Source organism: Delphinapterus leucas, chromosome 10, assembly GCF_059928025.1.
Source record: "Delphinapterus leucas isolate spDelLeu-1000000601 "Yukka" chromosome 10, BTC_Dleu_Yukka2, whole genome shotgun sequence".
NCBI classification, from domain to species: domain Eukaryota; kingdom Metazoa; phylum Chordata; class Mammalia; order Artiodactyla; family Monodontidae; genus Delphinapterus; species Delphinapterus leucas.
Window position 1 is genome coordinate 67,870,095 of NC_143138.1, and position 10,783 is coordinate 67,880,877.

The 10,783-nt window shown below is 55.2% G+C and overlaps 2 protein-coding genes across 2 annotated transcripts in view; both read left to right on the plus strand.

Annotated features, from left to right (window-relative positions):
• The window catches only part of DOCK3 (dedicator of cytokinesis 3), a 416,069-nt gene extending 411,939 nt beyond the window's left edge, over nucleotides 1-4,130 (plus strand). Inside the window, exon 55 of the mRNA XM_089919399.1 lies at nucleotides 363-4,130. Within this exon, the coding sequence (XP_089775525.1) occupies nucleotides 363-872 (510 nt within the window). The 3' untranslated portion in view covers nucleotides 873-4,130. The remainder of the gene's footprint in view (nucleotides 1-362) is intronic.
• Nucleotides 4,131-4,475: 345 nt separating this feature from the next.
• MANF (mesencephalic astrocyte derived neurotrophic factor) lies at nucleotides 4,476-8,508 on the plus strand. Its single transcript, XM_022572995.2, has 4 exons — nucleotides 4,476-4,607; nucleotides 5,366-5,493; nucleotides 6,500-6,641; nucleotides 8,075-8,508. The coding sequence occupies exons 1-4, from the start codon at nucleotides 4,523-4,525 to the stop codon at nucleotides 8,257-8,259; spliced, it is 540 nt and encodes a 179-aa protein (XP_022428703.2). The 5' UTR covers nucleotides 4,476-4,522; the 3' UTR covers nucleotides 8,260-8,508.
• Nucleotides 8,509-10,783: the final 2,275 nt, after the last annotated feature.

A 10,783-nucleotide genomic window follows, 5' to 3' on the forward strand; every position in this document is an offset into this window, starting at 1 on the left:
TCTGGCCCTTGGCCCACTAGGGTTCTTTCTACCCTCGCCAACTGGCCTGATGACCCAGCCCTTCTGTCTGTACCCCAGAGCCACAGCCAGCAGCCTGGGACATGGCTTCAGGGGGCACAACTGCCCAGCAGCCAAGACAGGGCCATTTTTTAGCCACAGAAATGCAGGTGATTCTGGGGCTCCACTGGCTTGGGGGCAGCGAAGAGCTAGGGGGTGACTGATGATGGAACAAGAAACATGCTGTTGATGAGGGTTATTTTAAAGTTCATTAATAAGCAGACTCTTGGTCTTCTCTTCCCATGGTGGGCCAGCCAGCCTGTTTGGAAAGAGGGATTCTAACATTTTTACCTTTTCTTTTGCAGTCTCCTCTCCACCCTATCCCAGCCTCCCCCACAAGCCCCCAGTCGGGCCTGGATGGCAGCAACTCTACGCTGTCTGGCAGTGCCAGCAGCGGTGTGTCTTCCCTAAGCGAGAGTAACTTTGGGCACTCCTCGGAGGCCCCTCCTCGAACCGACACCATGGACTCCGTGCCGAGCCAGGCCTGGAATGCTGACGAAGATCTTGAGCCACCCTACCTCCCCGTCCACTACAGCCTCTCTGAGTCCGCTGTTCTGGACTCCATCAAGGCCCAGCCGTGCCGAAGCCACTCAGCCCCGGGATGTGTCATCCCTCAGGACCCCATGGACCCACCTGCGCTGCCACCCAAGCCCTACCACCCCCGCCTGCCGGCCCTGGAGCACGACGAGGGTGTGCTGCTGCGCGAGGAGGCCGAGAGGCCTCGGGGCCTGCATCGCAAGGCCTCGCTGCCTCCTGGGAGCACCAAGGAAGAGCAGGCTCGCATGGCCTGGGAGCACAGCCGAGGGGAACAATGAGGGGTAGGGAGGCAGCTAGGACACCACCCTCAGTGAGCAGCTTGCCCCACCACTCCAGGTCTGAAAAGCAAGTCCCCCCGCAGGGAGCCAGAGAGGCCTGGCACTCAGGAGAGAACCACCCCGAGTCTACATTCTACTGCCGTGAACTCGTGTGTTGCCATGTACAGAGGCCACAGCAGCATGAAGGGTTGTGGCTTCTCTTTTTATTTCATTTTCTACATTCCATTTCTATGGGTTTTCCTTTTTCCTTTGTGGAGTAGATGCTTTCTTCCTCCTGCAGTTCCAGACTATGTGGAGCTATATGGAGATATTGCACAGACAGAATCGATTGCTTTGCAGGGCCCAGGGGGGTAGGAGCCCAGGCCCTCCCTCCAGGGAAGAGATGCACAGAAGAATGGGAATTGCACTAGGGACCTCTTCCTTTGCTGTGTGGACAGAAGAGCTCACGGTTGTATTCAGGGATTGCAAGGACCACATTGACTACGTCACCGGTGGACAAGGGGGCTACAAGCCATTTTGCACAAATGTCTGCCCACTTGCTCCCTCTTCCATCCAGGAGTGTGCAACTGAGAGGCTGGCTAGGCCAACCTGCCAGCTCAGGCATGTGACCTGGCCTAACTGCATGCCCAGGGCATACTGCCAGGCTTCCATGGGCCAGCCCTGCCTCCTACTCTACCTTGGATTTTTCCCTCCATCGTTTTTATTTCTGATCCTTTGCCCCTCTCCACTCTTAATACATCCCGTGCCCTGCAGGAGCCCCCTTGGTGTATGGATCTGCAGTGGTTATCTCCTATCCTCTGGAGCTTGAGTGGGGGTGTAGCGCCAGAGGGACTACCCTCGCCACCTTCCTCCCCAGGGCCCGGGCAGCCACGTGTTGAGAAACAAGCTGATACAGGAGTGAGGCTGGGTGTGGCAGGGGCCGGAAATCCTCAAAGCTTTCAGAAGTGGCGCGAGTGCCTGTCATCAGCTCCTGAATCAGGGATTTTCAGCACTACCTCCAAGCAGTGGGGTTGGCTGCCCAGCCAGGCTTCTAAGGCCCGAGGACTTGTGGTCAGGCTCAGCAAGCTCCTGGGTAAAAAGGGTGGGAGGGATTCTCCTCTTAGAAGCAGAGAGCCACACAGGTTGAATTATCCTCTCTCAGTAGCCAAGTGCAGGGCCTCAGCTCCAGGCCCATGAGGACCACCACTCAGGGTTCAGGGCGGGCAGGAGGGCAGTTTCTCCAGCCTCCCCAGTCTGTTGGGCAGAAGGTAGTGGTGTCTTTATAGGAAACTCTTTCAGGTCAGGGCACCGATTTTCCTCTTGGTTTATTATTTGGGGGAATAGGGTGGGGTGGTAATAGTATTTTACCAGGGTGCTTCTAAGTTACTTTTAAAAAGTCTACGAAACATTTATTTGCTTGCATTCACAACTGTGATGGTCCCACGGCTGCCTTCTCCTTGTTGAGCAGGTGTGTGCTCCCCTAGTTCCTCGTCTGCTGGCCCATCCGACCTCCGTGGTTAGGGTATTTTTCACTTGTAAACAAATGCCAGGTTGTTTAATAGGAATGCCAGCAAGTAACCTATAAGGAAAGATTGGGGGGCCGCATTAGCTTCAGGGCGTCTGGGAGTGTTTATCACCATTGTGGGTCCTTTCTGATACTTCAAGGGTGACTCCAAGCAGAGTGGGTCAGTCCTGGCAGGCCTGGACCATCTGGTGTTCACAAGTGTGACAGTCGGGGACTAGCTCTGGATTTCTTAGGTAGGAGGGCATATTTAGGTTTTAGGGCACTTCTGAACCTCAATCCCTGGACAAGGCAGTCCTCACATAAAAACATCTACCTTCTCCACCTGGTGGCATGGGAGGGTAGAGAGTGGAATGTGGGTTCATTTGGCCTTGCCTTATACAGGGTGAGCCCAGTTTGTTTTCCCTCTCCATTTTCCCTAATTCCATGAAAAGGACATAATCCAAATTCCTTTCACTGGAGAATCAGCCAGTCTGAAGGGAAGTGGGAGGCAAGAGATGAGAATCCTCTGAAAAGAGTGTGAAATACTGATTTTCATTCTTTCAAGCTTATTTGTAAATACCTATTTGAATGCTGTGTATTTGTACAGGAATTTGAGCAAAAAATGTATAGAGTGTGATGTCCAATTGGTATTCAGCCCTATATAAATGTGTTTTTAACCTCTGGCATTCTGTGCTTATTTAAAATAAGAAAACTTCTAACCATTTCTTTTGTGTATTTATGTTTAAAATAAGAAGTGACTTAAAAATGGTCTTACCTGTACCAGAAAGCAAAGTTAAAGAAAAAAAAATTTGTACTGGTGTCCCAAAAGGTATTTTACTGTATATATTGTGGTAGCATGTTCTAAATCCAACAAGTAATGTGAATTTTAAATGTACATATCTGCCACCTTATTTCCCCCCTTTCCCCACTCCTTTGACTGCTGTGATGTGAATTAAAGATGAATACCTGACACTGACCCGCTGAATTCACTGAATTGGGAGCAGCGCAAGTGCCTCTCTCCAACCCTTGCCGCTGGGCTCCAAGCCCTTTTAGCCCCGTAGAAATCTCCTTTCTGCCCTGAGCGCAGAGCCAACCTTTCCCACGTCCTGCCTTCAAAGACAGGGAGCCAAGCCCTGCCCTGGAAATGAGGGCAGCCAAGGGCCCTGAGGGCTCAGTGGGAAGCAGAAGGCGGCGTGCCAGCCACCTCGGCCAGGCTTCCGAGGCTTGTGAGGAAAAGGGGGGCACCTCTTACCAGCGTGCGGGACAAGCCTCCGAACCCCCGACCTCCCCACTCTGAGGCGGGATGCTTCTGATCCCAAAGCCACGCAACCAACCCTGGCCCGGGTGCCTCTCTGAGCCCTGGAAAGGCAGCCCGGAGGAGAGCCCTTCCTATGGGCGCCCCTCCAGCCCAGAGCCTGTCCACCCCGGCCCGGGTATCCCTGACGGCCCGCGCGAGGCGGGCTCCGGCCACCCGGGGCTCAAGCGGGTGGGTGCCTGAGCTGCTGAGGCAATTCGGACGTGGTCCGCCGGCCTCGCAGGCGCCAGAGCCTCCGCAGGGGCTCCCCGAAGTCTGGTTCCCCCCGCCTACGTGATCCTTTAAAAAAAGGTAAAAGGGAAAAAAAACCTCTTCGGAGCCTCGCCTGCGGCCCCCCGCCGTCCCTGCCTTGTTGGGTTACGGCTGGCCCCAGAGCCCCTGACCTGCGCCACAATTCGGGGCCTGGGCGGGGAGGTCCGCGGATTTTTCGGACCGGCTTGGGGCCCAGAACAGGGGGTACGCAAGCCAACTCAGCACGCGCGGTACATCGCCCAACCCGACTTCAGCCAGCAACACTCCGCCCCAGCCACTGCCGGGTCACCTACCCAAGATGGCGGCCCGAGCCGCTTCCGCCGCCTCCACGGCCGCTTCCTGCCGGCCGCCCTGGTTCAATCAGCGGCCGACAACTGTCTAGGGCCGAGGGCGGGCGACGCCACCAGCCAATGGGGAAGGGCAGCGTGGAGCCGCCCGTCTGGGCTCCGAGGCGCGTGGACCAATGAGGGCATGGTGTGTGGGAGGGCGCGGAGGGCACCCACCAATGGGGAGCCACGGCGCGCGGCCTGGACCTGGAGGAAGCGCGGCTCTGCGGGCGCGGTGTAGTCGGGCGGTGGCGGCGGCGGCGGGTGGAGGAGGATGTGGGCCACGCACGGGCTGGCTGTGGCGCTGGCTCTGAGCGTGCTGCCGGGCAGCCGGGCGCTGCGGCCGGGCGACTGCGAAGGTGCTGCGGGGTTGGGGGTCCGTGCGCTGTGGCCCGCCTGGCGGCGGCGCTGCCGAACCTTACCAAACCACTGAGCGGCCCAGTGGCAGGGGCTGATACGGGCGGGGGCGGCGGGGGCGGCCGGCCCCAGCGGGGTCCGCCAGAGGAAGGGCCGACGCCGGGCCTCTTAGAAAACACTTCCTGGGCCTACAAAACATTGGTCCGACGAGAAGAAGCTGGGACTAGATCGTGCAGAAAACTTGGCCTGAAATTGAGATAACGCTGGAGTTTTGGTCCTTTCCCATCACTGGGCAGAGGCTCCCGGCCAGGGGGCTCCCGGCTCCATGCCGGCCGTGGGCACCGCGCCTTGTCTGATGGGGTTGCGAAGCCGCACCTCGGAGTTCGGTGTTGTATTTAGAAATGAGCAGCATTTTTTGGATCGCTGTTTTCTTCGGCCTCCAGTTTGTCCATTTATGAGGTCACAGTGAGTCCATCTCAAGGACACGTGTTCAGTCTCGGCTTAAACTTTATGGAAAAAGCAGGGAGGAGCCGTTTGTGGGTCATTGGGTGATGCTCGTTCCCCGTATGCCCTGGGTGAACCAGGGGGCCCAGCAACCCGGAGCGCGGTTCTGTCTACCTGTGGGCACCTGAGAAAATCGGTGATGGAAAAACTCACCTTTCTCCGTGTCTCCTATTAAAATTGCTGACGGAGTTCCCTCCTGGCGAATTGCGGTGCAACTTGGTGATTGCTGAGCATCTCCCTTCCCTCTCTTTTCCAGTTTGTATTTCTTATCTGGGAAGATTTTACCAGGACCTCAAAGACAGAGATGTCACATTCTCACCAGCCTCTATTGAAAAAGAACTTATAAAGTTCTGCCGTGAAGCAAGAGGCAAAGAGAATCGGCTGGTGAGTAGCTGTCTGACCCTCCCCAAGCTGGCCCTGGCCAGTGTTTGACCCTCTGCTTCACAGGCCTCTCAGTAAAAGGCCCTGCCCACTTGTCTATTCAGGAGGCCAGATGTTCTGTCAGTTAACTAATGTGGGACTGAAGGGCTTTCTGTATTCTGCAGTTGTGATGTTACCCTCTTAGTACTGATTAAGCACCTACTGTGTGCTGGGCACTGGAAATACCAGGGGAGAGCAATGACAGGCAAATGATGCAGTGGGATGGGTGTCGTGCAGAAAATGGACCAGGATGGAATGAGTGCGTGCTGATTTAGACAGTAGTTAAGAATTCTTCTGAGGGCTTCCCTGGTGGCGCAGTGGTTGAGAGTCCGCCTGCCGATGCAGGGGACACGGGTTCGTGCCCCGGTCTGGGAAGATCCCACATGCCGCGGAGCGGCTGGGCCCGTGAGCCACGGCCGCTGAGCCTGCGAGTCCGGAGCCTGTGCTCCACAACGGGAGAGGCCACAACAGTGAGAGGCCCGCGTACCGCAAAAAAAAAAGAATTTTTCTGAGAAAGGGTCATCATTGTGAAGGGGGAAGAGCATCCCAGGCAGAGGGAATAGCCAGTGTGAATGCCCAGAGGCCAGAGTAATCTTGGCATGTGTGAGGGTAGTAGAAGATTACAAAGTGTGCCCAGGGTAGGCCAAGGCTGAATTGAGGACAAGAGCCCTAATGAAACGATGGCTTTTGTAGCTTTAACTTCCCTGGCAGTCTCTGGTTTGTCTGTCTTTCTGTTTAAAGGTTTGAACCGTGGTGACTTTTAAATTCATCTGGTGGCTGTCGTCAGCTCTGGGACCAAGCGTGTATTAAGAGCCTGGGGTTTACACTGACTGTTGACTGCCAGTACAGGCGGGGCATGGGAAAATGAGGCCCTGGCAGAGAAAGAAGATGTTTTCAGATGTCAGTATGCTTTGGAGGAGACAGCTCTCAAGTGGCACCTCCTGAAGGCCATTGTCCTTTCTTGCTGCAGTGCTACTACATTGGGGCCACAGATGATGCAGCCACCAAGATCATCAATGAGGTGTCGAAGCCCCTGGCCCACCACATCCCTGTGGAGAAGATCTGTGAGAAGCTCAAGAAGAAGGACAGCCAGATCTGTGAGCTAAAATACGGTGAGTGTGGCCTTATTTAACCGACACCGAACCCCCTCCTTGCTCAGGCATTAATGAAGTTTACTTTCTAGCTGGGGAAGGCACGTGATAAACTAGAGCCTTCACGAGTGAGTTATACAGCATGGTTGGTGGTGTTAAATGGTGGGGGCGGGGGGCACTGCACAGACTCACCTTGCATCGTGGTGGGTGGAGGTTAGAATAGGCCTCATCGAGGAGGTGACATTTCAGCAAACTTTGAAGGAGGTGGGGGATTAGCCAAGGGCATAACTAATGGAAGAGCATTTCAGGCAGAGGAAACAGGCAGTGCAAAAGCAACCAGTGGCATGACAGATGGGTGGGCAGGTCACAGAGGGCCTTGCAAGTTGGTGAAGATTTGGCTTTTACTCTGAGGGAAGATGAGAATGTTGGTTTTCGGCCAGAGAAGGGATGTAGTCTGACTTGCCTTTAACAGGCTTGTCCTGGGCTTCCCTGGTGGCGCAGTGGTTGAGAGTCTGCCTGCTGATGCAGGGGACACAGGTTCGTGCCCCGGTCAGGGAAGATCCCACATGCCGCGGAGCAGCTAGGCCTGTGAGCCATGGCCGCTGAGCCTGCATGTCTGGAGCCTGTGCTCCGCAGCGGGAGAGGCCCGCGTACCGCAAAAAAAAAAACAAAAAAAAAACCAGGCTTGTTCTGACTGCAAGCTCTGAAGGTCCAGCGATCTTTATTATTTTAAAAAGAATGGCTGTGTCCCAACAAGAAGGCCCAAGATTATGGGCGCACAGCATCTCTTTTGCTGAATAAGTCTCTGGTGGGAAAAACAGTTCAGGTCTTCAGAAAGAGTCAGGGCCAGGAATCATTGTCCTCTTCTGTAAAATTTAAACAGCACCAACATATTTTATTGTGAATTGAGTGTCCAAGGGCTGTGTTCGCCCACTTGTGTCAAGGATAACTGGTCTTCTGAGAGTGATCCTGGTTCAGTCCTGATGACTCAGGGTCTCTCTGTGGGCACAAGTGGTCATGGAAGAGTAAGCTTCTAACTCAAGGGCCCGACCATGGTCTGTGTTGGGCAGTTGAGGCTAGGGGATCTATCTGCTCTGTCACCCTGGAGCTCTTATTCTACAGTGGTGTGGGCTGCACTGTGACTGTTTAAGAGGCACTTGGAGTGGGAGCCACATTCCTCCTATAAGGTTCCTCCTGTAAGGACCACATGGCCTCCATCCCTGTCCCTGGTGACACCTGCATGTCTGTGGTGGACATTGCCAGCATAAGACCCACCTTCCTGGTGAAGGGGCCTGGGCTAGTTCTCCCTCTTGGGGGCAGTGGTCACTGACACACTTGCATGTGTCTCCCTGCGATCAGTAGGGCTGCTTGTTTTAAGGGATGGTTTGGATGTGCGGGACTATTGGGGTCCGCTGTTCTCCCACCTAGCTGGTTATTCTCCCTGCTCTCTCCAGACAAGCAGATCGACCTGAGCACAGTAGACCTGAAGAAGCTTCGAGTTAAAGAGCTAAAGAAGATCCTGGACGACTGGGGAGAGACGTGCAAAGGCTGTGCAGAAAAGTCTGACTACATCCGGAAGATTAATGAACTGATGCCTAAATACGCCCCCAAGGCAGCCAGTTCACGGACTGATTTGTAGTCTACCCGATGCCTGCTGCACCTGAGGGGAAAAACACTTCATCTGTGTCTGTCCCAAACAGCCTTTTTGTAATTTATTTTTTAGGCAGGCTCCTGACAAAGTCAGGCTTGAAGCCTGGAGCTTTCCTGATGATGCTGGGTCCACAGCGCCCCCTTGGGGGGGATTCACTTTGTTCTGTTGCCGATTTACTCTAGGACTTCAAAGTATGTCTGGGATTTTTTTATTAAAGGAAGAAAATTTCTAGCTGTCTTTGAAGAATTAAAGTGAATACTGAAATTGGGTTTTACCCATAATGAAGATTTCACCGGTTTATGCTTTCCAGTTTATAAAGAGTTTTCAGGTATATTCACATTTGTCCCTCGACCACCAGTCAGTGCTGGAGATGCCAGGGGAACTGAGGCACGTGGGGTTGTGCAGGACCGGAGGGTCGCTCAAGGAGAATGTTGGGCTTAATACCCCCAGCCCACAGGGACTATCTTACCCACATGAGAGGGGCTGACATGGGGCTTGGCTGTGAGCAGGACTGAGGTTTAGTGCACTTTTCTGTGACGATGACTTCAATAACTGCATATGTTCAGTACTGTCACATTTCTAAAGATGCTGATGGCCTGGCTACCTCCAATCAGTGTCCAGATCTGGCCATCTACTTGCTCATCTGAGTTTGTGGTCTAGTGTCAGTGCTAAGTCTCTGGTGCCTAATTGGGAATTTGCAAGACTGGCAGGAGTTGGTTTGTACAAAGAGCCGATGAGAGGCTGCCTTTTGCCTTTGTTTACCCAAGATAAGCCTAACAGTTGAGGTCCCGAGAGCATGTCCCTGGAGTCTGGTTTTTTAGTTGCTCTCTTTGGGGTTGGTGCTTGGGAAACCCAGTTATCAGCATGAACTGTGACTCAGTGGAGACACCTCTGCTCCTCATGCCTGCAGAGACCACCTGAAGGGAAGGACTAAGAAGCAGTGCTTTCCAAGGAATTGCTCTGACTTTGGGTCACATCATTTGTACAGTTCCTAAATTCAGTTTACCTACGTAAAGGGCCCTCTCAGCTTGCTGTGGGGTCCACTAATGCCTGGCAGGAGCAAGCAGGCCCAGGCCCACATTTTTCACCTCTACAGCACCATGTCTGAGAGGAAAGTGAGGTCGTCTCTTAGGCCAAGTGTTCCCTGTTTGGAGGAATTAGATGGGCTGTTAAGATCTGACAAGCAAAAAAAAAAAAGATCTGACAAGCACAAAGTATCCTGAGCCCCCCTGAACGGTGCTGAGACAATCCATGGCTGGAGCCAGAAGTCTTAGGAGATGGAGCTGTTTCAGCCTAGCACCCTAGGTCTCTGTTCCTGTGGCCTTTGTGCCCTCCAGGCCACAGTGAGCAGGGAAGACAGCCCAACTACTACTACCCTAGAGCTGATCCCCAAGATTATCTGTGAAAGGAGGCGTGGAATGTTAACAGGTGTTTCTTCTAAGACTTTCCTCTTGCACCTGCCTTCGCTGTTGCAGGAGCTCCTCCCACAGCGTTCTGGCCATGGGAGGAGGGAAGAGCTGTGGTCCGCTCTTCCCCACTCCACGGTTTCTGTGGCCGAAGTTGGGTCCGGTTCTGCGAAGCCTCCAGCAACTCTCCATGGAGAATGAAAGCTTCCCCAAGGGGCTTGGCTCCTTGTCAGGATTCCCCCTCACCTCACCACCACGGAGGTGGACAGAAGGGCACTGGCCAGGGAGAGGTAAGCGTGGCAAACTGGGTAACCGCCGGGTTTGGTGTTCTCTTCGCCCTTGGCTTCACGGCCCTACCCTTATAGCCCTCTGTGTGCTCTAATGCCCAGAGCAGCGGGTGGGGCCCTGTGGCGCCAAGGAGACTATTCCCACTCTGGAAACCGCAGGTTTGTTTCGGATTTCTGTGCCCAGGGCCCAGACAGGTCGCGCCTTCTGCATGCATAGCCATAGTCCTCATGGCCTTTCGGGGCGGGGGAGGGGGGAGCGCCGCTGTTGCAAGTGAACCTGAACGCAGGGGATGCTCGGGATATGGGGCATGGGTCCTAAGGAGCGGCGTGTTTCGGTCCTTGGGGTTGTCCATGCTGGACCCCAGTCAGGAGATGCCGTGGCAGGGCACGGGGATCACCCGAGCCTAGTCCTGGAGTTGGGAATACCACGTAAAGAAGCCGCTGGGTCAAGGCCTGGGACCCACGCGCCGACAGAGGCTGCCACAGCCGCTGCCATCAGCGCGGGCCCCGGAGCCGGGAGCCAGAGGCCTACGTCCTGCAGCCTCCTGGGCTGGCTCTTTCGAGGTCTCCAATCACCGTGGAGCCCCGAGCCTCGTCCACGCCGGCCGCGCCGTGGCGCCAGAGCTCACAGCCTGGCCGCGCTCGCCCACTTTGCCCCGGGGGTCACGTGGAACCGGGGGGGGCGCGACCCGATGACGCACGGCCGGCGCAGCTCTCGCCCCGCCCACCACGGGGTCACGTGGCACGGCCGGCGCAGCTTGATGACGCGACGCCCAGGCCCTGGGCGCAGCTCCCGCCCCGCCGCCGCGCCGAGTCCTT

Bases quoted from the DNA above. Each gene is read 5' to 3' on its own strand.
- MANF (XM_022572995.2), top strand. From the start codon at position 4,523: ATGTGGGCCACGCACGGGCTGGCTGTGGCGCTGGCTCTGAGCGTGCTG. The intron at 5,494-6,499 runs GTGAGTAGCTGT...TTCTTGCTGCAG, and splicing joins GAGGCAAAGAGAATCGGCTG to TGCTACTACATTGGGGCCAC. The intron at 6,642-8,074 runs GTGAGTGTGGCC...TGCTCTCTCCAG, and splicing joins GATCTGTGAGCTAAAATACG to ACAAGCAGATCGACCTGAGC.